The sequence below is a fragment of the Bactrocera tryoni genome, chromosome 4 (assembly GCF_016617805.1).
Source record: "Bactrocera tryoni isolate S06 chromosome 4, CSIRO_BtryS06_freeze2, whole genome shotgun sequence".
In the NCBI taxonomy this organism is placed as follows: domain Eukaryota; kingdom Metazoa; phylum Arthropoda; class Insecta; order Diptera; family Tephritidae; genus Bactrocera; species Bactrocera tryoni.
In genome coordinates this window covers 31,294,666-31,318,935 of record NC_052502.1, presented here as the reverse complement: position 1 = coordinate 31,318,935, position 24,270 = coordinate 31,294,666, and the positions used below count along the sequence as shown (strand labels likewise).

General features: G+C 37.8%; 1 protein-coding gene and 1 long non-coding RNA gene across 2 annotated transcripts in view; one reads left to right on the top strand and one right to left on the bottom strand.

The window, feature by feature from the left end:
* Positions 1-14,553, top strand: part of LOC120773378 — a 75,239-nt gene extending 60,686 nt beyond the window's left edge. Inside the window, exon 3 of the long non-coding RNA XR_005705154.1 lies at positions 14,359-14,553. This is a non-coding gene — a long non-coding RNA (uncharacterized LOC120773378). The remainder of the gene's footprint in view (positions 1-14,358) is intronic.
* LOC120773369 (innexin inx2) overlaps positions 1-23,687 on the bottom strand; it is a 28,953-nt gene extending 5,266 nt beyond the window's left edge. The window contains exon 1 of the mRNA XM_040102196.1: positions 21,696-23,687. Within this exon, the coding sequence (XP_039958130.1) occupies positions 21,709-22,806 (1,098 nt within the window). The 5' untranslated portion in view covers positions 22,807-23,687 and the 3' untranslated portion in view covers positions 21,696-21,708. The remainder of the gene's footprint in view (positions 1-21,695) is intronic.
* Positions 23,688-24,270: the final 583 nt, after the last annotated feature.

The following is a 24,270-nucleotide window of genomic DNA, read 5'->3' as shown; positions in this document are numbered from 1 at the left end:
TAATACGTAACTATAATCCCTAATTTCGCTTTAATCAACTATTTCTTTCCCTCAAAAAAATCGATTTTTTGAAGCCTCTCATTTTTTTCTCCTTCATTCCATATCTTATCGGCAGTTATAATACTCTCCATGAATTTAGGATCGGAATTCGAACGAAAGCTACCTATTTACGGTATTCTTTTTGTAAAAATTCACCTTTATCGGAACGAGTCGAGCAAGAACGCGTGATACCCAAAGTGTTTACCAAAATCATTCGAACGGACTCTCGTGAGATGTCTAACACTCTTGTCTTCTCTCTAATACTTGGCGGACGATTTGCAACTACCATATCCTCCATTTTTTCATATTTTCATCCGGTGAATTTAATAACAATTCTGGGTGCTTTTTTGTCACAATGTATATACACAACATACTTATTAATCTTAATGATAAAATACTAATTGACATAAAACAAAAATTCTCATCGGGCGATTTAACCTTTGGTGCTAAGAAACCATCTTACTATATGTTTATGTATTTGGTTTATAGGAATTTTCCCATCCGAGTTTAGAATTGCAGATCTTTAACCATTTTGATACTTGCAGTCAGGGTAGCTGATAAAATTCTTGTCCACCCCTTCATTATTTGAAGCCATACACTCCTGTCTATGCAACATTGTTATGGTTAACTACATGCTTTCCTTTTTCGATTTTTTGTAAGTTTTGTTTTTACGCTGACGATATAAACTCGTTCACAAAAGAGTTTCTGCGACATGTTTTGGGTTTCGTATTTTAAACTTTCGAAATGAGCTCTGACAAACAGCACAGCACTTATAATACGAGCAACGGACTCCGTTTATATTCCGTGAAAAATTGTTTAAAGATGTCGTGTTTTTTCTCAGCCTTTCTTAGTTTGCTTCCACGTCTTAGCTTCTTTGTAGGTGAAACGTTTATCTCGCCTTTTACATTTATCTATGAGTAGCTGTGAAACTTTTCGATCAAGCATATACTCGTATATGAAATAAACTTACCTTCTTTTCAAAACAACTTACTTTCGAATGCTTCAAGGCCTCTTGAAGTTAAATTCTAGAAAACCAATTAGCATCGTTCAGTTTCTCCCAAGTATATTCCTTTCCTATCTATTCTCCGCATCTTCCTTAAATCTCCCTACCTTAAGCTAATTAAAAAAAAATATTTCTTGCAGTAACAATCTGCCTATTTTAGACTGCACTTTTCTAGTGCTCCTCACGTTCCGCTTGAACTCGCCAGTTGTCTTTAACCAATAAATATTTCCAAAAATCACTGAGCAGCTCAGAAAATTAGATGAAACAAATTGCTACCCACCTGGTTGACTTACATGTTTGGTGGATTGGTTAGGTGGAAATATAAAAAGGATGGAGGAATGAGAAGCCAAATTGTGATACACATATTGCCTAACAGAGTTGTAAATGCTTGTAAGTCGAACACTGGTTGTTTATTTCGCTTATTTTGATCTACATAAGGAAATTTGATTTCTTTACGATATGTTGCAGAACACTGTTGAGATGAGTATTTCTTCATGATCAAATCAAATCCTATTCGTTAAATATTCAGAAATTAGCTTTAGATATGTGTATGCAAAACGTTTGTTGTTAAGTTTGGTGTATAAGGTTTAGCAAGCCGAACAGAGTATGAAATTTATACCCTGAGTAGGAGCTATATTACTTAGTATATACTACTATGATCAAATTATAGTAAGACTTTGTTCATAATCAATTCAATCCTCGAAACAGTCAATACGTGTAGCGATTCTCGTTCAATGTCTTCAATGGACTCAAAACGGTTTCCCTGAGGCGGTCGTTTGAGTTTGCTGAATAGCCAGAAGGGACACAGAGCTAAATCAGGCGAATACGGTGGTTGCGGCATTACATTGGTTGAAATTTGGCGAAAAACTCACGAACAATAAATAGAGTATGCGACGGTGAAAAAGCCAAGATTTGTCGGTCCAAAATTCCGGACTGTTTTTACAAATAGTTTCGACGCATAACATTCAAGTAGTATTCCTTGTTGACAGTTTGGCTTGCCGGAAGGAATTCGAAGTGCACCACACCTCGATAATCGAATAAACTGTCAACATAACCTTAATTTTTTACGTCCTTTTTGCCACTAGAAATTTGATTGATTTGATGATGAAATTTCTTTGCTGCATAATTTCACTCATCGTAAAAATCGCCGAATGTACTTTATGTACTTCAGAAAAACAAGCGTATCTCACTTGAAGAGGTTGAGTCAATTTAGTCTCTATCAGGTCTATCTATCCGTTTGATTTTCTATATATGCTCCAACTAGTCCCTCAGTTGTTGAGATATCGATCTGGAAACTTCGCACATGTCCCTTTCTCGCCAAGAATCTGCTCCTTTATTGAAGCATACTACTATGGCATATATGGCTTGCCATGCAGACTGTTCGATCCAAAGCAGTACACAGATCTTATTATACATATTATGTTATAAGAATACCCTTCACATACATATGTATTATAGTTGCAGTGTATCCGAAGTTATGGTTTTCTTGTTGAAGTGAAAATCTATTTCCAGAATGTTTTTGCGCTTAACTTTAAGTAGTTGTTAGTTTATATAAGTACATATACGCAATGTAAAGTCTTGACCAAGAGCAATTACACCAATAAATTTCTTTCTAAAATGGCTTTGCAGCACTTTGATTACTAACCACTGACTGACGATGCAAAGATATTTACTCTGCGGAGTTTTTTTTCTGGCCTCAACATTGCACATGTATACGAGGTTTGTTCAAAAGATATCGCAAATTTTGTATTACTTAAGAAAGTTGTTATTTATTCATGAATTTCTATCTTGTCCCTTTCAAAGTAATCGTTCCCAGATATCTTGCACATCTTCCGGGGTTTGTTTTTCATCCTCAAAGCAGTTAAATAAGAATTTTTTGTGATTTTGCTTAGCTCTTCCCTCGATACAATTTTTATAACCTGCATCGTAGCGTAGCGTCGTTCTTTCGTTTTGAGAAAAAAGTGGCGGGGATACAACTCTGGAGAATACGGTGACTGCCCCTGCAAGCGAAGAAATCTGTTAGCAACACCTTCACATTCGATCTAACTTGGCGCGCTTTTTTCGGTCTTTGCTCATGCGACAGCTTCTAATAGGATGATTGAGTTTTGGTTTCCACGTCGCAACCATAAATCCATGATTCTTCACCAGTTTTGAGCCTTTGGAGCGGATCTGAGTCATCACGGACTGGGTCCCACATCTCCTGTTTCTGGTCGAAAGTGAAAAGATTGTGGCGCAAACTTAGCGACAGCCCGACTCATGCCCAAATCATTGGTTAAAATCGAATAGCTTGAGCCTTCTTTAATGGTGATTCGACGACTGGCCGCCACTATTTTCTTCATTTCATTAAGATTTTCGACTTTTTAGACGTGCTCGGGCATCCGGCATGCTCTTTATCGTTCACAAATTCTCAAACCTTTGAGGACGTTTTGTACGACCTAAACCGCAAAACATGTCCAAGCAAACAGCTGTCAATTGCCGAATTTGGAAGCATTTAAGAAAGCGTCGTTGAAGGCATTCTCGTCTCAAAATGTTGGCTTGCTTTCATCGGTCTTTTCAGGCAAGGAAACAAAAAAAGTCCAGTGGGGCCACATCTCAGCCTTGGTTAGGTAGCTGTTCACAAGAAAGGCGGTGTGGGCTTTGCCGTGGTGCAACTTCCAATCCGCAGTGATGTCTTGACGGACCCGATTGACCCTTCGCTTGAGTCGCTTGAGGCCTTCCACGTAAAACTTGGCATTGACGTTTTGTCGAGGAGGAAAAAATTCATGGTGGACGATGGCTTTGATGTCAAAAAAGAAATTGAGCATCGTTTTCGCTTTGGATTTGCTCATTCATTAGCTGCCTCTTTCCGGCCAAGTTTCACAGAGAATTAATCGCGTACCTCTGCTCTAACGAACGCTGCACTTTCGGCTTGCACCACTCACAGAAACACGTCGCGCGAAAATGTTTGTCTTTACTCTCCAGGTTCTCGGAGACATTTGACCAGTAGCTCGTTCGTTTGCTTGGAACTAGCCCTCTACCGATAAGAGTCGGTACGTGCACAGTCCGAAGTACAGTCGCGGCGGAAGAAAATCAGTTCTATTACTTTCCGGGCAATCGCTGTATGTATATTTATTCCGCGAAATGCATTGAATAGTGTAAAATGCCCGTATAAATCGCTGGAACTCTCGCTGTAATGTTGCTTATAACGCGCTTTCGTTGCCACGCTGCATGCCACAAACGAATTTTTGTGCTAAATGAAAACAAAAAATAGTTTAAAATCGTTGAAGTGCTTCTCTCTGCAGACAGACAAGGGGCGTGGCCTCAAATGCATACCAGCCGCAACGCGTTTCTACAAATTCTTTTCTGCGCCCCCTTCTTATACCCCTCCCACACCGACAACTGAGGGCGGAAACGTTTTGTAATAAAACTGCCACGCAACATGCAAGCTTAAATACTTGTTTTTCTGCACCGCTTCAAAGACGACCACATCTTTCTAAACTTCAATGATTTTTTGCTTTTACACACAGCTATAATTATCATTTGTAGACTGTGCTGTGTGTGTGCTCGAAATTTAAGCAGCAGCAAGTAGCACATGCCAAGTTGTTGTGGCTGCTGCTGCTGCACCAAAGCCGACGGTCACGTGGCCCTTACCAACCTGCAGTCACTCGTGCCAATCCGCCCGTCACTGGCAGTCAGTTGAGGTTCAGCGCTTAACTGTAAGTACTTCCGACTTTAAAAGCACGTCACATCCGGTTTGACTCTTCAGCCGTGAAGCGTGTGATTCACTTTGAGAGTAGACTTGCGAGTGAAAGGCGCCTCAAAGAGTTTATGTAGTGTCTCTAAAGATCAGCTGATGTATTCCGTAACGCCGCCGTCAATATATAAAAGGTGGCGGCATAAGATAGTGCTACTTACTTGCTTAGCACAAACTATGTGTTGTTGTGATGTTCGTTTATGCGGGAGAGAGCAAAAAGTGAGTTTGAGTTAAAGCCTAGGTTCAGGCCATAATTTTGTAAATATGGTGGAAGTTCTTTTAAAAAAAAAGGCTTAGAAGCTTTCATATACATAGTATATAATGACAAGTGGAGAATAAGTACGCAGAGTAGACACTCGTCTGGCTTTGAATACAGAAACGTTGTATGGTACTTCCGTAGAGTCTCCGACGGGACCTTGCTGATCGAAATGCTTTATCAGTAATTTTTTTCAACACCGTGGTTCTACTGTCACATTTTCTTTTTCCAATCGCTAAGATTCATGGAAAGAATTGGTTTGGTCGTTGAATCTTACAATATACCAATGTAGAGGTCCGTTCCAATAGACATTTCAGAATATACATACACATATCTATTGGCATGTCCGTTTTTTACGATGCGTGCGAGACTTGCTCGACGTCGCTACCGCAACTTTGGTTATTATTTGAGAAACAAATCTCCACAGCGTGTTGTTAAAATTGTTAATGATAAGTGGTTGTGTCTATATGTTCGTATATTTCCTCTTCTTCACATCGCCTGTTTTCATTTTGGTCGTATTTGGAATCGCACCTGCATTTAAAACCGTATGTTTATTGGTGAAGTTTTTGTGTGAATTAGGAATTATGCATTCGGATTTTACTTTTACCTTTACTTACCAATGTGAATGCAAGTGCTGCATATACAAGGCAGATTCCAAAGTAAACAGGACTTTTTGAATCTAGGCTCCCTGATGGCACCATCTACATATATGTCGACTGGTGCGTTAGAATCTGCTATCTTAATCGATTGTCCGGTGAGAATTTCATGACATTTCATCAATTGGAAGTGAAGTTATTGCGATTTAAGTGGCAGTATGTTTGTGTCATTGGTGCGAAAATGAGCTTCGAACAAAGAGCCAACATTAAATTTTGTTTTAAAATTGGTAAAACTTTTACCGAAACATTTTAATTGCTGAAAAAAGTTTATGGCGATGTTTGCTTATCCCGTAGCAGAGTGCACGAGTGGTTTCAATATTTTCAAAGTGCTCGTGAGGACATAAATGACGATCAACATGTGGGCCAATCAAAATCCGTGGATCAGCGGAAATTCCATCGAAACTGTGCATGAATTCGTCAAAACTCAGCCGAAATCATCATTGAAATTCATGGAAATGGAATTGAACATCTCCAAAACATCGATTTATCGCATTTTGACCGAACATTTGGGCTTGCGAAAAGTGTGTGCACGGTTTGTTCCGCACAAATTGACTGACGACCAAAAATTGTTTAGAATCCAACACTCGAAGGACATCATTAAAGTGGTCAAAAAGGACAAAAACTTCCTTTACTATATTGTGACTGGTGACGAAACATGGTGTTTCCAATATGATCCCGAAACGAAACGCCAGAGTGCTGAATGGAAGGCACCGGACGAACGGAAACCCAAAAAATCGCGCATGGAGAAGTCAAATGTGAAGACAACGCTGATTTGTTTTTATGATTCCAAAGTTATTGTCCACAAAGAATTTGTTCCACCCGGCCAAATCGTTAATGTGGTATTCTAACTTGGAGTTTTGAAGCGTTAGATGCGGCATAATCGTCGAGTTCGGCCCGATTATAGCGAAGATGAAAGTTGGCGTTTTCGATCGACGTTTCTGACCGATTATTTGACCAAAAATCACATTTCAACCATTAACCAATTCCCGTATTCACCTGATATGGCACCGTGGGACTTCTTCCTTTTCGGAAAAATGCATTTGCCCATGAAAGGAAAGCGTAATGCAGACGTAGAGGCCATTCAAAAGGCTTGCACCGGCATACTGGCGGCCAACAAGCTAAACCACTCGATCGAAATGCTTTTGGACCGTGCAAAAATCTGTATTGAAACAGAAGGAGACTACTTTGAATAAAATAATTTGATTTTGCCGAAAAAACCACTGGTTCTGTTTTTTTTTTTTTTTAAGTCCTGTTTACTTTGGAACGCACCTTGTATATATCAATGTGAATTGTTTTTTTCCATTAAGTTAATTTTTTTTACAACAATAATCTCTCACACCATTAGTACATTGTCCTTTTTTCCATATATTTTTTCTAACGGTCGCTGCAACGGTTTTAGCTACAGCTTCCTGGATAGGCCCTGAAACAGGTTTAGTACAGCTTTTCTGGATAGGCCCTGGAGACAGTTTTAGAATTACAGCATTTGGATGGGCCCTAAACGGTTTTGGAATTCAGCATTTCTGGATAGGCCCTAAAACGGATTAAGGTACAACTTTTCTGGATAGGCCCCTGGTTTTAGGAACAACACCAGTTCGGCCCCAAAACAGGTTTAGGGCCACAACACTGGACAGGCTGCCCTGGAACGGTTTTAGGTACAGCGTTCTGGATGGGCCCTGCTGAAACACGGTTTAGATTCAGCGTTTTGGATAGGCCCTAGAAACGGTTTGGGTCCTGTGATTGCCGGATAGGCCCTGAAACGGTTTAGGGTTCAGCTTTTTTTGGATAGGCTCTGCAACGGTTTTAAATTCAGCGTTTCTGGATAGGCCCTGAAACGGATTAGGGTACAGCTTTTCTGGATAGGCCCTGCAACGGTTTTAGGAACAGCTTTGCAGGGCCTATCCACAGAAGCTGTGCCCTAAACCGTTCCAAGGCCTATCCAGAAAAGCTGTACCCTAAACCGTTGCAGGGCCCATCCACAAAAGCTGTAGCCTAAAACGTTTCAGGGCCTATCCAGAAACGCTGAATCTAAAACCGTTGCAGAGCCTATCCAAAAAAAGCTGAACCCTAATCCGTTCCAGGGCCTATCCAGAAAAGCTGTACCCCTAAACCGTTTCTGGGCCAATCCAGAAACGCTGTACCTAAAGCCGTTGCAGGACCTATCCACGAAAACTGTACCCTTAACCGTTGCAGGGCCTATCCACAGAAGCTGTGCCCTAAACCGTTCCAGAGGCCTATCCAGAAAAGCTGTAATCCAGCATCTAAAACCGTTGCGGGGGCGGCTATCCAGAAACCTTTAATACCCTAAAACCGTTTCAGGGCCTATCCAGAAAAGCTGTACACTAAACCGTAGCAGTGCCTATTCGGAAAAGCTGTACCTAAAACCGTTGCAGGGCCTATCCAGACTCACAAAACATCTGTAAGCTTTCTGAAACCGTTTCAGGGCCTATCCACAAAGTTGTAGCCTAAACCGTTTCAGAGCCTATCCCAGAAACGCTGTAGCCTAAAACCGTTTCAGGGCCTATCCAGAAATCGCTGTACCCTAAACCATTATAGGGCCCATCCAGGAGCGCTGTACCTAAAACCGTTGCAGGGCCCATTCAGATATGCTGTACCCTTAACCGTTGCAGAGCCTATCCACAAAAGCTGTAGCTAAACCATTTCAGGGCCTATCCACAAAAGCTGTACCTAAACTCGTTGCAGGGCCTATCCAGAAAAGCTGTTCCTAAAACCGTTGTAGGGCCTATCCACTAAAGCTGTACCCTTAACCATTTCAGGGCCTATCCACTAAAGCTGTACCCTAAACAGTAGAAGGTCCTATCCAGAAAAGCTGTACCTTAAACCGTTGCAGGGCCCATCTAGAAAAGCTGTAGCCTAAGCCGTTCCAGGGCCTATCCCATACCATCCAGAAACGCTGTACCCTAAACCGTTGCAGGGCCTATCCAGAAACGCTGTACCTAAAACCTTTGCAGGGCCTATCCAGAAACGCTGTACCTAAAACCGTTGCAGGGCCTATCCAGAAACGCTGTACCTAAAACCGTTGTAGGGTCCATTCAGAAATGCTGTACCCTAAACCGTTGCAGGGCCCATCCACAAAAGCTGTAGCCTAAAACGTTTCAGGGCCTATCCAGAAACGCTGTACCTAAAACCGTTGCAGGGCCTATCCAGACTCGCTGTACCCTAATCAGTTTCAGAGCCTATCCAGAAACGCTGTACCTAAAACCGTTCAGGGCCTATCCAGGAGCGCTGTACCTAAAACCGTTGCAGGGCCTATCCACAAAAGCTGTACCCTAAACCATTGCAGGGCCTGTCAAGAAAAGCTGTACCTAAAACCGTTGCAGGGCCTATCCACTAAATCTGTACCCTCAACCGTTGCAGGGCCTATCCATAAAACCGTTGCAGGGCCCATCCAGGAGCGCTGTACCTAAAACCGTTGTAGGGCCTATCCAGAAACGCTGTACCCTAATCCGTTTCAGGGCCTATCCAGAAACACGTTGTACCTCAAACCGTTGGAGGGCCTCTCCAGGAGCGCTGTACCTAAAACCGTTGCAGGGCCGTATCCACAAAAGCTGTAGCCTAAACCGTTTCAGGGCCTATCCAGAAACGCTGTACCTAAAACCGTCGCAGGGTTTACTATCCACAAAGCTGTACCTCTAATCCGTTTCAGGGCCTATCCAGAAACACGCTGTACCTAAAACCGTTGCAGGGCCCATCCAGGAGCGCTGTACCTAAAACCGTTGTAGGGCCTATCCAGAAACGCTGTACCCTAATCCGTTCCAGGGCCTATCTAGAAACGCTGTAGCCTAAACCGTTTCAGGGCCTATCCAGAAAAGCTGTACCCTAAACCGTTTCAGAGCCTATCCAGAAAAGCTGTACCCTTAACCGTTTCAGGGCCTATCCAGAAACGGTGTACCTAAAACCGTTTCAGGGCCTACCCAGAAACGCTGTAGCCTAAACCGTTTCAGAAACGCTGTAGCGTAAACCGTTTCAGGGCCTATCCAGAAACACGCTGTACCTAAAACCGTTGCAGGCTGTCATCCAGGAGCGCTGTCCCTAAAACCGTTTCAGGGCCTATCCAGAATCGCTGTACCCTAAACCGTTTCAGGGCCTATCCAGAAACGCTGTAGCCTAAGCCGTTTCAGGGCCTATCCAGAAAAGCTGTACCCTAAACCGTTTCAGGGCCTATCCAGAAAAGCTGTACCCTAAACCGTTTCAGGGCCTATCCACAAAAGCTGTACCCTAAACCGTTTCAGGGCCTATCCAGAAAAGCTGTAGCCTAAACCGTTTCAGGGCCTACCCAGAAACGCAGTACCAAAAACCGTTGCAGGGCTTGTCCACAAAAGCTGTAGCCTAAACCGTTACAGGGCCTATCCACAAAAGCTGTACCCTAAACCGTTTCAGGGCCTATCCAGAAAAGCTGTAGCCTAAACCGTTTCAGGGCCTATCCAGAAAAGCTGTACCCTAAACCGTTTCAAGGCTTGTCCACAAAAGCTGTAGCCTAAACCGTTGCAGGGCCTATCCACAAAAGCTGTAGCCTGAACCGTTTCAGGACCTGTCCAGAATCGCTGTACTTAAAACCGTTGCAGGGCCTACCCACAAACGCTGTGCCTAAAACGTTTCGGGGCCTATCCAGAAACGCTGTACCTAAAACTGTTGCAGGGCCTATCCGCAAAAGCTGTAGCCTAAACCGTTTCAGGGCCCAAAAACTGTGGCTAGATTCTCGCTATTTAATATAATTCTCTTTTATTTCAGTTTTAGTTTAAATATATTTCAAGAAATAACACAATTTTCTACAAAATTGGTTGATTTCTTAAATAAAAAAAGTTTCTATAATAATATTTCATTAACAAACTTAAGCCAGTCTGCTGCTAAGCCATTCAATAACACCAATAATTTTTTACACTAAATTTCCAGTTATTTTGTCAACCAAACAAATACTTTTTAATGCTGGCTGACGAAATTGTTGCGTTTTCTTTTACTTATATTTTTAATGGCAATCAATAAATTGCTACTATTTGCATATTTAATTATTTAAAGTCAAATTTTTGCAGTTTGTGGTCGTGCTTGACCTATTGAGAGCGCGTTACGAAATTATCGGAAATGCTCAATGCTCAATTAGCCAATAAGTCCATTCTCCGAGAAAAAAAATAGGAAATATACCTTTGTTTTATTTTTGTATAGCATGCAATAATTGTCGCGCTTAAATGTTGACGATTATAAAAGTCAGCGTTATGTGGCGTCACAAACTCAGCTGCAGAATAGAACGCAAATGAAAATGTGCGTAATGTGTGTAACAATATAGGGGCAACCAGTTTTTTGATTTAAATTTATACTATGCACAACATACATATGTGTATAAATTGTGACAAAAAAGCACCCCGAAAATGTATTTAAATTCGCCGGGTAAATGATATCGTCATGGTAAACGTTCTCTCGTCTCCGACGCTTCCTTCTAGGTGTTACAAACATCGTATCAAACTTAATATACCCGGTTTAGGGTATAAAAAAGTGGTTAGGAGATACACCCAATATTTAAAGTTTTCGTGAAATCCATAAGTTATTCACCTATACATATATGCAGAAGCAGCAGGTATTTCCTAAAAACTTAAATAAATTTTATGTGGAAGGAATGGTAGCCAAATTTTTAATTAGTATTTTATCCAAATCCTATTTTTTCACAATTGGTGGATGTTTAGAATCCAGCTATTCTGCTTGATGGAAATCAATTTCACTTTCAAAAGTTTATGCTATAGCTAGTTGAGACTAGTTTTTTCAAAGCACGTAAGTATTTCTTATTTACAGATGCCCTGCTAATTACCTACTCTTCCGTCTAATCGTCGCTGCTGGCCGACATGTCGTATGAGTAACATTTAATTGATTAAATTAAAAACGGAGACGACGACTGCGATCAATGTGGCAGCGCGCTTTATGGTGTGACACATTTGTCACTTATGCTCTCATTAACTTTCCGCTTATTTTGCTTTTTGTTTGTTTGTTTGTTTGTTTTCGCAATTGCAATGAGAGGTAATGCAACAAGTTCACGATGCATATGTATGCGTGTATGTGTATTTTTGCAGTTATCAACAGAAATGTGCGAGCTTTTCGGGGTTTCCATTCATGCTTTTCAGTTCATTAACTGTATTGTTCCGCCGTTGCTGCAGTTCATTCATAAAGCGGAAGTTACTGCCCAATTATAGGTACGCATGTGGAGATTTGGTTTATGGCAAAGTGAATGCTTAAGCATAAATGTACATATGTACATACATATGTATACATATACCATATACTGGTATGTAAGTATGTTTAAATAGTAAATTATGAATGAACGCTTGTGCCTAATTTCCGTGCTGTCTCTAATTAACCAATATTTAGCAAACAAAATAAACGTACAATTGTACAACAACAACTATAACAACACAAATAGCAAAAAAGTTGTAGAATTGTGCAATATATTTATGTCACCATGGCTATGACGCTCATTGAGCTAAATTCGCTGATAATGAATGAAAGGCACGCAAGCGCAACATTTGGCACAAACTCGTACACACACACACACACTCACGCAAGAGCATAAGCATTCACTTGCGATAAATTAATCTACACTTAGCGCGTGTGATTCATGCAATCAACAGCAAAATGAAAACAACACAACACATATGGACACATACATATACAAAGAAGTTCTTAAATTTACTTATATGAAGATATAGTAGGGTATGTGGGGTATACAACGCAGAGCATGCAAAAACAAAAACAAAATATGACAGAAATTTCTCATTGCCTCATTCAAATATTTTGAGTTTCAAAGCGACAACAAGCGCTTTACCTACTGCTCTAAAGTAGATTTTGAAGCTCAGGCTATCAAATATTTATACTGTGCGCACACTGCAGCAGCGCTATAAATAGTAAATGTTATCAAAATTGAAAAAAATTAATATATATATAAAAAAACTAGAATTGAAGCAGCGAAAACATAAAGTTAGGCTGCGCCAAAGGTATAATACCCTTCACAAATAAATTAGTTTTCATACGATGCAAGTATCTGATTATGATAGGTCAGTTTGTATGGCAGCTAAGTTATATAGTGGTCTAAAATTAGTTGTTCCAACAAATGAGCAGCTCCTTGGGGAGAAAAAAACGTGTGCCAAGTTTCACATCCATATCTCAAAAACTTAGGGACTAATTAGCTTGTATACAGAGAGACTGACTGACTGGCTATTACTAACTTTGGAAGTTGACTTTAACAACTGTTTCGAGGCTTGGAAAAAACGTTGGCACAAGTGTAATGTGAACAAGGAGGACTACTTTGAGGGAGGCGACATAGATTTTCAAGAATTAATTAAGAATTTTAAAATTATGAACAAAGTCTTACTATTTTTTGCCCATAGTAGTATACCTAGTTCTTCTTCTTCTTTAGTGCCATAAACAGCGCTCACGCGGTTATAGCCGAATTTTCAAACGCGCGCCAGTCGTTCCTCTTGTTCAGGCTATAATAAATTAGAATAGAAAAAAAACACACACATCCCCCTCTTTCTAAGCAGTCGCTCATCACTTTCCGATAATGAAATCGGCGCTTGTAATTAAAAGTGTACGCTTTTTAGCTGATAAATAGCGCACAAGATGAGTTCTGGTTTCGAAAAAAATACAGCAATAAAAACAAAAACCAAATGTATATTTCCACAAGTGAAAATGTTCATAATTTCAGCATTGAAACGAAAAACTGTTTCTCGCTATTCACTTGTATGCCGCCACAACTATTACCACTCAATTTGTTTTTTATTTTTCCTGAGAATAAGAATCAACATTTATGTTTTGTTGAAAGCAGCCGCCAACGCGCTTGGCGACACACTACTACTCTTTAATGAATAAATAAATATACATACATACATATGTATACAGATACTTGTTGATTGCCACAGATGCGCAACCAAGCAACTGGCGGTTGAAACTAGCTGCCGACGCCGCCGAACCACAAGTCATTTGGACGGAATTTTGTCAAGTGTTTTGTAATTGAAATTGAAATGGAAATGGAAATGTCACAAAGCCGACGACGACAACGACGATGACAATAAAATGATCTCAGCGAATTACTTTTTTCTGCGCCAGTTAGATTTTTTTCTTCTGCACATGTGCTTGGTGTTGTTGCTATAGTCTTTTAATATTTATAATGTGTGCAACAACAACATAAAGTACGCGCTACAAGTAACCATTTAAGTGATGATAAGATAAAGTAAATAAATAGTCAATTTTTACATCACTAATATGCATATGTATCTGTGTATGTATGTATACAATTATATATGTACATATGTATAGTATATATACATATATTATTTATACATACAAACATTAGTGGACTAATAGAAGGTTCACACAAGGTTCGTAGTGAGGTTAATTGATGTAGGCAGTTGCACTTTATGCTCTTATCATAACCGGCATTTTTCGAAGCCTCATGGATTCATTGGATTGGGTGCATAGTGCAGCAAGTTGCAGAGATGCAAACAGTTAAGTTCAGTGATAATATACATATATATTCACATAATTTGTGAGTGTATTTATGACAACATTTACCAGTTTTCTTCTTGTTATACACATTTGCACCATACAACACTATTTGATTACCCTTATTCTGTGTATTCGAATTTAACTGATTTCTTGATTCTTCTAAATTCAGGTGACAGGAATCTCTGGCCTCAAGGAGTAATAGGTAAATCCAAATTTAAGAAATTTTGAAGCACTTATAGCATTGATTTTAGAGGCTTTCTAATGTACTAAATCTCCATTTATTCAACCGATGGCTTCAAAAGGTGCCTATCCGAGTGGTAGAGATACAGCCTTGAGAAGAACTTTTGTGCGCTCGAGGCTAGCTAGGCGTTTTTCTCGAAACTTTTTGAAGTCGGTTGGCAAGATTTTTCGAAAACTACTCAACCGATCTTCATGAAATTTTACACAGATATTTGAAATACAATTATTAAAACTTGGACGAAGGATTTTTTTCGATTACAATTATTTGAATTAACATTTTTTTGAATTTTTTTTCACTGAATTTTTATTTTTTTTTTTGTAAAAATGTCTGGCAAAAATCGAATTTTCAGCTTTTTCCTTCGTCAAAGTTTTGAGTTAAGGTTTTAACTAAAATACGTATTTCTTTTTACTCTAGATGATCCTGTAAAGAGTTATCCTGCCTGTGCGGGCGCATCTGTTTTCCGAGGGGTCACCGGAAATGGCGTTGCAATGGCCGAGTTTTAAATATTTTTTTCAAAAATTTTAGAATTGCTTTATTACTACCGTATGCTTGTAACAATAAAAAATTCTAAAAAAATATTTATTTTCTTATGAGCAAAAAATTGTTGAAAAAACACTGTTTTCTAAACCCTAAAGGAAATGCGAGTAAATGGTGAAAAGTGAGAAATATAAATAATTCAAAACATGTTTACTAAAAATTTATTATAACAATTATTATATTATTAAATATTATTATTTATGTGGAATAAATTAGAAAAATCACCATTAATGTGGTATATTTATTTATTTGATATGATTTTCAGCTTTGGAATCGGTAAGGTATATACGAATCTCACATTTTTAAGTAAAAAAAATTTTAGTGTCACATTTCTTTAAAACTGAAATTTCGCGAAATCTTAAAGAGAAGAAAAAGTTGCTTCGTCGTGTTTTGTAACACTATATGCAAATATATAAGTTACCACCATCAAACGACGCGTAATCAGTACAGCCGCTTATGGATAACACCTCAAACAATAAAATGCAAAATAAAAAATTTTAATAACAATATTGTCGGCAAAAAATTTGCAAAAGTCAAATACTGATTAAAAGCATACAACACTGTGTACACAATTTAGCTTCAGCGCTTGTTATTTTCTTTTGGTATTTTTGAAGTATGAGTTACTATTTGCGAACACATATGTATGTACTATACAAACATATATCGTCACCTAAACTGCAAAATAGAGTAACATCACTTTTTATAAGTTTACAGGCGCAGGAAAAATGATATAGAAACAACTCAAGTTGAAACAACATTTGAGTATTGGTTATAAAATGGTTATAAATTGGTTATATATAGGTTATGTATTGGTTATATTTGGCAGCGGAAGCTGAAAATTTTATGCTATATACATATGTATGTATATGTAACATGATGTAGCGAATCGTAAGGAATAAAAAACTCAATTTCGATTTTTTTCGATATCCATAATACGTTGTTTTGCATTTTAGGTGGCGATATGTATGTAAATATTAATATGTATTTATATATATATGTATAATATATCTAAATATCTTGAAAGTATTTCAAAGTCATTTAAGTTAGTATACATTGGCATTGGCGATAGCAGACAAAATAAAGAATTCTAACGACTGGTCGCACATTATACATGATATTTACATATTGTATATAATATGCATAAGTAAATGTAGATATAAAATAAAATACATAATTTATTGCCGCATTTTATGTATGTATCTATGAATATATGTAATTATTTTTAACTTATATTCTTATACACTTTTTTGTATAAATGAGGTTTTCGAAACAAATACATCGCTGATTTTAACCTCAAATCACAAACTATAATAATGGACCATAAATTGTGCCATTTTTAGATTTATTTTTTGGTTAATTTATACATATTTAAGTATAAATAATTTTTTGTCTAAATTTAAATTCAAGTGTCATGTCATAAGGAGGCTAAACAATAGATTTAATTTGGCAGTTCATTTCATTTTCGCAGTACCCATGCAGAAAAATAACTGATAACATTTTTAACTTAGGGCAGCTGTTTTTTTGGAGATTCTGATTTCGAGTTTGAGCTGTAGGCGTAGCAAAAGAACCGCCGCCTTCGATTCGCCTACACTTAAATAGTAACACAAAAAATACACAGGTGCTGCAAATTTCACATAATTTGAAAAAAAAAACAAAAAAATATTAATACCGCTTGTACAGAGTTATACTCGTAATACCATTTACAAACGAATCAGTCAGTTTGTATGACAGATACATATATGCTATAGTGCTCCGATGACTTTTTTGATTGAAAACGAAGTGTTTTTGAGAAGTTCGGCTATCGGTATGATTTTGAGAGAAAGGGAAGTGTTCACAATTTCATATACAAGTATTTATCTCTAAATTTGAGATGACCAGCTCATGTATATACAGACAGAAAGGCAGACGAACACCGGCTAAATCGACTCAGCTCGTGGCGCTAATCATTTATATATATATTTTTAATACGGTACCCATCATTCCTTTTTGGTGTTATACACTTCTTTTCAAACTTAATTTATGTACTCTGTTCAGGGTATAAAAGGAAATTGTATCATGCCACATAAGTGAGCTATCTTAAGTAAGTTAAGCGTATTTTATAGGAATTGGCACGCTGAAGAATTAGTGGAATAGTAGGCGGCTAATCTGTTTAAAGAATATTGTTTAGTAGACACCTCAAAACTCCGTTTAAGCTACGGCATTCGCCACTTAACATTAGCAATTTATCTTAAGACCGCAGATCCAAAAGCAATCTTCTATATTCGCACCTCAATATATGAATTCTGCAGCTCAGTTCATTGAACAGTTGGGGAAAGCAAATTTTATGATGCGAATTTATGGTATAGAAAACCCAAAACGCCTACACAAAAATAAGAATAAAATTAGCAAACAATCACTTAAAGAACCTGTTGTCTAAGACTCTGGCATATGAAGTATGTAGGTATGTAAGTTTAAAGTCCAAAAAGTATAACAAAAAATTAAAAAACAAATAGCGAAAATAAAAAACCAAATAAGAATAACACAAAAATTAAGTAATAAAAATAAAAAAAAACTAAAGAAAAAAAAAAAGAACAAAACTAAAAAAAAATTGAAAAAAACCTAAAAAATAAAAAAAAACTAAAACAAAAACAAAAAAATTTAAAAAGGGATAATAAAAACATAAAAAATTAAAAAAAAATAAAAAAAAAAAAAAAAACAATTTAAAAAAGGTCAAATTAAAAAAAACAGAAAACAAGTTCAAAAAACAAATATATAAAAAAAATCAAATAAAAATATTTAAAAAAATAATTTTTTTTAAATATTTATAATAGAACTGCAAACAATCTAAAAAAAATTCCAAAAATAAAATACAATTATCGACAAACTCACACCTTCGTATATAAATGACATTTTCACAGCGAAGACGAAATATGTAAGCAAGAATTACAAAAAAGGTAAAGGCCATAAGGCGTCAATGGTGTTGAAGAATTTGGCGCTGCGACGATGGCTACCTCTAAAGACGAATTGGTCGGGCTGCGCAACACAGGTAGCCGAACACTTGATATCCAACGAATTATGCTTACAAACATACATATAAATATATATGTATATATCCACACATAAGGTATATGTGTAAGTATGTACATTGCATAACGAGGCTGACCAAAAACCTGATAAATAACTAGAAGAGTTTGTTTGTACGTGCATGCATACATATTTTCAAGACGAATTTAAGCAGCAAGAAGTTGGTTGCTAGTCCGACAGGTTTGCCTTAAAGTAGTTATCTGCATTTACATTTATCTATACGTAAGTATGCATAACGAACGAGTTAAGACCTGTCTGCTGCGCGGCTTTTGCATTTTTTACGTATCGAACCCTTTATGCCCAGTCTTAAGGTGTCTTTATGCCCACATAAAAGCTGGTAAAATTTGCATAAGAAAATGTTCAGCTTTTTTATTGCCTGCCACTTGCATTATTTATTTATTTATTTCAGTCTTCATACCTCTTTCTGCCTCACTAAAGTTATGGACTGGAACTTCTTAAAGCCATGAACTTGTTGCTACAAAAAATTGTTTCACTCACAGTTTTTTTTAAATATTTTTTCTGGTTTGTGCCATGAACAGCGAATGGCTCAAAAAATGTATAAAAAATGTAAACGAGCCCGTAAAACCAGTTTTAATGTGCGCACACACACACATATATGTACTTATGTATATGTATGTGAGTATAGGTATGCACATATAAAGGTGAAGAGCAGAGCGCACCTCGAATTTCACATGGAAACAGAATATTTCAGCAGTATAGGGTAGAAGAATGAAGAATACGAAGAAAAAGCAGAAGCAGAAGACGCCGGCGAAGCAACGAACCAGCAAACCATCGAATCAGTGAAGCACTTCACTTAACTGCTCAAACGAATGCATGGCGAAGACAAAAGACTGTAGCAAACACTGTATAATGCATGCATGCACACATACATACACACACATATACATATATACACATGCAATGTCGCTCTGCATATTTAAGTGCCGCCAATGAAGCCAAATTGCTTGGTATAATTTGGGCAGAGCGTGAGCAGTAGTTTGAAACTAAAAGTTGCAGTTGCAACAAACCATCACTACTGCCGCGTAGCAAGCTGCTGCTGGTATTTGCAACCACATACACAGCCAGCTAGCTTTATGCGTACAAGAACGTGTACGGCTTGTAGAGCAGCGCATGAGTAAGTCGGTAGGTAATTTTGGATAGGGTTCACTGCGCCAAAAACAGCGGCAACACACAGGCTGGCAGGCAGGCAGCCACCATTTCTACGAAGAAACGTCAGCACTATTATGCGCATGCGCGGCGGCGATTATTGTAGCGCATTAGTGCTTGCAAGTTTCGCAATAAACACCAGTGAGAGGGGTCGTGCAACAACACAAGCAGCAACAGCTGTCCGCGGAAGAGTTCGCTATTCGTTCATGTCAAGCCTGTGGTGGCAAGGCAGGAAACACGTATGTACAGCCGTCACTGACGTGAGAGGCCAAAGTGCACAAGCGCTACCACGAAAGTGCAGCATGGCAATTGTTGGAAAATAATGAATGCAACGCAAAAGGCAAGAAAAGCAAAGCAAAAATTTTTCGTTTGAAAATTCTTCAAACAAAGAGCAGAAGTTGTTGGTTAAGTGAAACCGAATAAACGAAAAAATAAATAAAAACAATAATAATAATGAGAAAAAATTATTAAAATAATTTAAAAAAATATGAAAAAACAAACCAAAAAAAAACGAAAAATGTCGGTTGAGTGATGCTCAATGAAGCAAAAAATTACAACAAAACAAAAATTATAAAAAAAAATATAAAAAAAAAACTATTAAAATAAAAAAAACTAAAGTAATAAAAGAATAATATAGTCAAAAAATAATCAAAAAAAAATAAATAAATAAAAAGTTATTAAAAAAGGAATTTAAAACGAATTTAAAAACCATAAACCGCAACTTGTTGGTTGAGTAAAGCTCAATGAAGGAATAAAAACAATTAATACAAAATTAAAGGAAAAAAATAAAAATTAATGAAGTTATAAAAAAAATAAAAAAAACAATCAAACATCTATCAAAAAAAATTGTGATAATGAAAAAGTTCAAACTGACCAAATTAAACAAAACAAAAGCACTCGGTTAGAGCGCTGAACAACAATGGGAGCACTCCACAATCCACTCAATTAAATTACCGATTGTTTTTTGGAGTTGCCCAGCTGTTGACGACTGGAGCGTGATTGTTGTAGACGCTGCTGTCTTTTGCGTAACACCAGGGGTGACTCTTTCGTCTCTGCCATTAGCTGCGTTGGTGTGCGTGCGGCGTATCGCGTTGCGTTTGTATTAGTGTCACATAAAATAAATTGCGCTGGTATTTTTTGATACGCTCTCTTTTGTATTGAAACTAATTGAGCGCAGAATTTTTTGAGCATTTTCTTTTTTGGAACTTCGTTCAGGAAATGTTTGCATGTTCATTGTTTGACCGCGAAATAGATTAGTACTAAAAATACCCACTTGTGGCTAAGTGGTAGAGCACGGTAACCACATATTGTAATGGGATTTTTTGGGGGGTTTCTGTACTTAAATGCGAATTAATATTAAAAAAAATATATTAAAATTCAAAAATACGAATTTTAAAAGATTTTATTGTCATAAAATTGTAAAAATTAAAAAAAAAATTAAAAAATTTGAAAAAATTAAATTGAAACACAAAATTAAATTAAAAAAAATTAATTAAAAAATTCATATTTTAAAGAATAGTTATTTTTTGTTCATGAAATTACCAACACATTATGATATTTTGGGTCAGATATGGTCTTATTTGTTGAGTTGTATATTTCAGAATCTTTATAATATTTATACATTACGTAAAAAAGCATTTTCCAGGTTATTTTCTCAAGGCAATTATGGTATATAACCATACTGAAACCACGCTTTCGTTAGAACATGAATTTTTATGACAGACTGTCGGTCAAAAATATTAATAAAAAAGCATAAAAATTCAAAGTGAGCTTAAAATCTTTGAAAGAAACAAATATCAAAGTATTTTTTGTTGTTTTAGAGAAAAAAATATCACCCAAAACCATATTATTCGAAAATATAAATACCGTTTTAGCTGCACACCTATTATTATATCATAAAATCAGGGTTCTATACACTGTTATTAACCTCTGAACGGCAGAGAAATTTGTTAGTGAAGCTTTCTTCATCCAGAAATACAAAATAGTGCGACACAAATTATCGAGAAGAAATCGCCATTAGAAATAACATTTTTGATTTTGAACGTTAAGCATAGGATTTGAACATCCAACTCAGAGATTAGTATTCACTTACATCACATTTAACGGGTAGTAACTGTTAAATGGTTGGTTTCGATAATTCAATGCATTTGCGAGTTCCTAATCATAAACAAAGTGTAGTCTAACCGAGTAGAAAGTACCGATGGAAACTACAGACTAACGAAGCACTCTAAAGAGCTGATAAGCCGTCGATTATCAAACCACATGTGTATAATATAGCGGTATGTAGTATAAATACTTATTATAATCATTTTTGTTGTAACACGTTTCAAAAATTGCAAATTAATCATTAAACCAATATACTGTTATATATGGAAAAATATGAATTGATTATGAAGTATACATACAGACAGAGGTAGTTATATATACAGTAAAATTTGTTTAGACCTACCCATCTCTTAAACCACCCATTTATAAAAAAAAAAGTACTTGCTACATACCCATTTGCGGCCACTAAGCGGCGAACTGTTCTTTGCTGCTCGAATTTTCGCCAATTTCACGCGCCAAATCCGATATCACCTCCTTATAGATCAATGGATCGATATTCTTGCCCAACTGATACAGCAGGAACCAATCACCGATATTACATTTATTTGCCACAGCTTCGACCTCATCGCTTTCGGCCAAACGGGAACGGGCACGCAACAACAAATGACGTAGTTTTGGTCCCATTATAACAGCCATACGATAAACCAGCGAAATACCAGATAATATGCTCAAAATGATGAACCAAAACCACAGGAATACATAGATTTTCTCATTGACAATATTCAGCGGCAACACACAAAGACCGTCGAACTTTTGCACCGAACCAGATGGACCGTATTTGTGGAATGTGCATTTGGTGACTTTCGGAAAGACACGTGCCATCGGATCGACACGTTGATCCGGTTCCATTTCGGTGAATTTCAATACATCACTGCCGTATGTAGAGAATTCGCCATCCAAAAAGAAGTCCACAAAGAATATTTGACCAATAACATTGACGAAATTCAATGCTTCACAAACGAAGAAACGGAATGCATAGAAATTGTGACGTGTCAAATTGTTGGAGAAATATTCAACCAATATCTTTTTACGATCATTTTTACACTCCTCATTCACAATGGGACTATTCAGATCCATCACGAGCATTTTGAGGCGACCACCTTCCCATGATTTCCACAAATAGCGTGGCACATAGAACATAATGGCCTGGAAGAAGAGCACAAAACATACCCACTGATAGTATTTGTGATATTTCACCTCATCCTCGCCATCTATATGCGAACCGACGCCCGGTTGTACAACATCGCGTCCGGTAACGCCGGTCAAACGTTCCGGTACGGTGAATGTAGAGTAAATCCAGCAATATGTGTCCATAACGCCGAGTGGAATTTCATCGACAATACAATCGATGGGATCACCAATGTATTGGCGCGAGGTGACGAGCAGCGAAAAGGCAATCAATATGATCACCGTCGCCTTGTAGTGCATGCGGAAGACATTGTTATCGATGCAGACTTGATCGATCTTCAGCAGCCCCTTGACGGAGCCGAACACATCAAACATTTTGACGCTTTATTGCTTATGTACAATGTAAAGTTTTGAAACTACTTATATTAAAATGATGTCCGTTATGACACGGGAATGTTGTTGCAAGTACTGTGTTACGACAAAAAGGCAGTAGTTTGGGAGTAGGTGCTTGCAATGGTAATACTTTCGTTGCAGTTTTTAGTACACACTTGTATTGTTGTTGTTGTTGTTGAATTTTTGTTACTTTACTTTCCACGCAATTTTGCCTGCACGACGCATTGACGTTACCGCAGCTCGTTGCTTTATTCACTTATTATGGCAGTGTCGATCAGCAGTTTGGTTCCACGCGCCCAAAAAACACAGCTTTTTTCATTCAGAGTTTCATCATCATGTATTTGCCCTAAACAAATCGCAAAACATTTTCGCTTTTATTCAAATTGTCACACAACACAAATCTGTTTACTTCGCGATAAATTGCATGGCTTTGTTTTTGCTTTCTTTTTTCGTTATTTTTTTTTTATGTTACTCTTGATTTAACCTCGCGAGTTTCCTTTCGTCGGCGCGAAGTAGTGACACGCACAGCGTTTTGTTTAGATTATTGTATGAAATATTCACTGAATATTATTGAAACTTTATGGCCGCTGTTGATTTACTATAAACATTCGCACACTTGCACTTCCAAATACAAAACGTCGTTCGTCGTCGAGGGGGGCCTGTCTGTCTGTCTTTGCGTGCCCCTGTTGTGTTGTTTGATTGGCTTGAGACACACTTGGTCCAACAACCGTATGTGTCTGTTCGTTTGAACACACTTTCTGTATGCTGTTTTATGTAATTACGCCGTTGCACCGCGGCACAAAGCGTACACTTCGAATTGAAAATTAAAACTGTTTAGTAGATTGCGAGCACCAGCGGACGCTGATAGAAAGGCACGTCGAAAAAGATGTATGAAAAAGTACACATATAGGCGACAAGCGGCAGGCAGCATAATGCCGCGTTTCGTGGAGTTTTGAGTTGTTTGCCCGCCAATTGAGTGGCTTCTACGCGCTGTGCTTGTGTTGGTGTGCGCTGTGGTGTGAGTAAAGTCACACAGCTGACGACGGAACTCACTAACACATATGAGTAGCCAATTTGAACGCAATTGTGTGCGTGTTTCCAGAGTGTGCGTGTGTGTGTGTTGGCGGTTTGCTACCGTGCTCCGCTGTCGCTCTGCATTAAGCCCGTTTTGGTGTCAAAGAGCAGGCTGAGCTTAAAGTGCTCACCACAACAACGAGCTTATAAAATGAAAAGGCGAGTGCCTTACTTATTTGCTCAGCGTGCTCTATCTCGGGTTCATGTAATTACGTATGGATGGATGGCATTTCGGCTTAAAAGATGCTCGCTCGAAAATGTATCTTGCAGTTGCAAACTCGTTTTTATACCAGTTTTTGAGTTGAGTGCATATTCGGAAAGGGTTTTTGTGGTTGTTGAGCGCGTTTTAACATCCCTGCTTCGCTGCTAGCT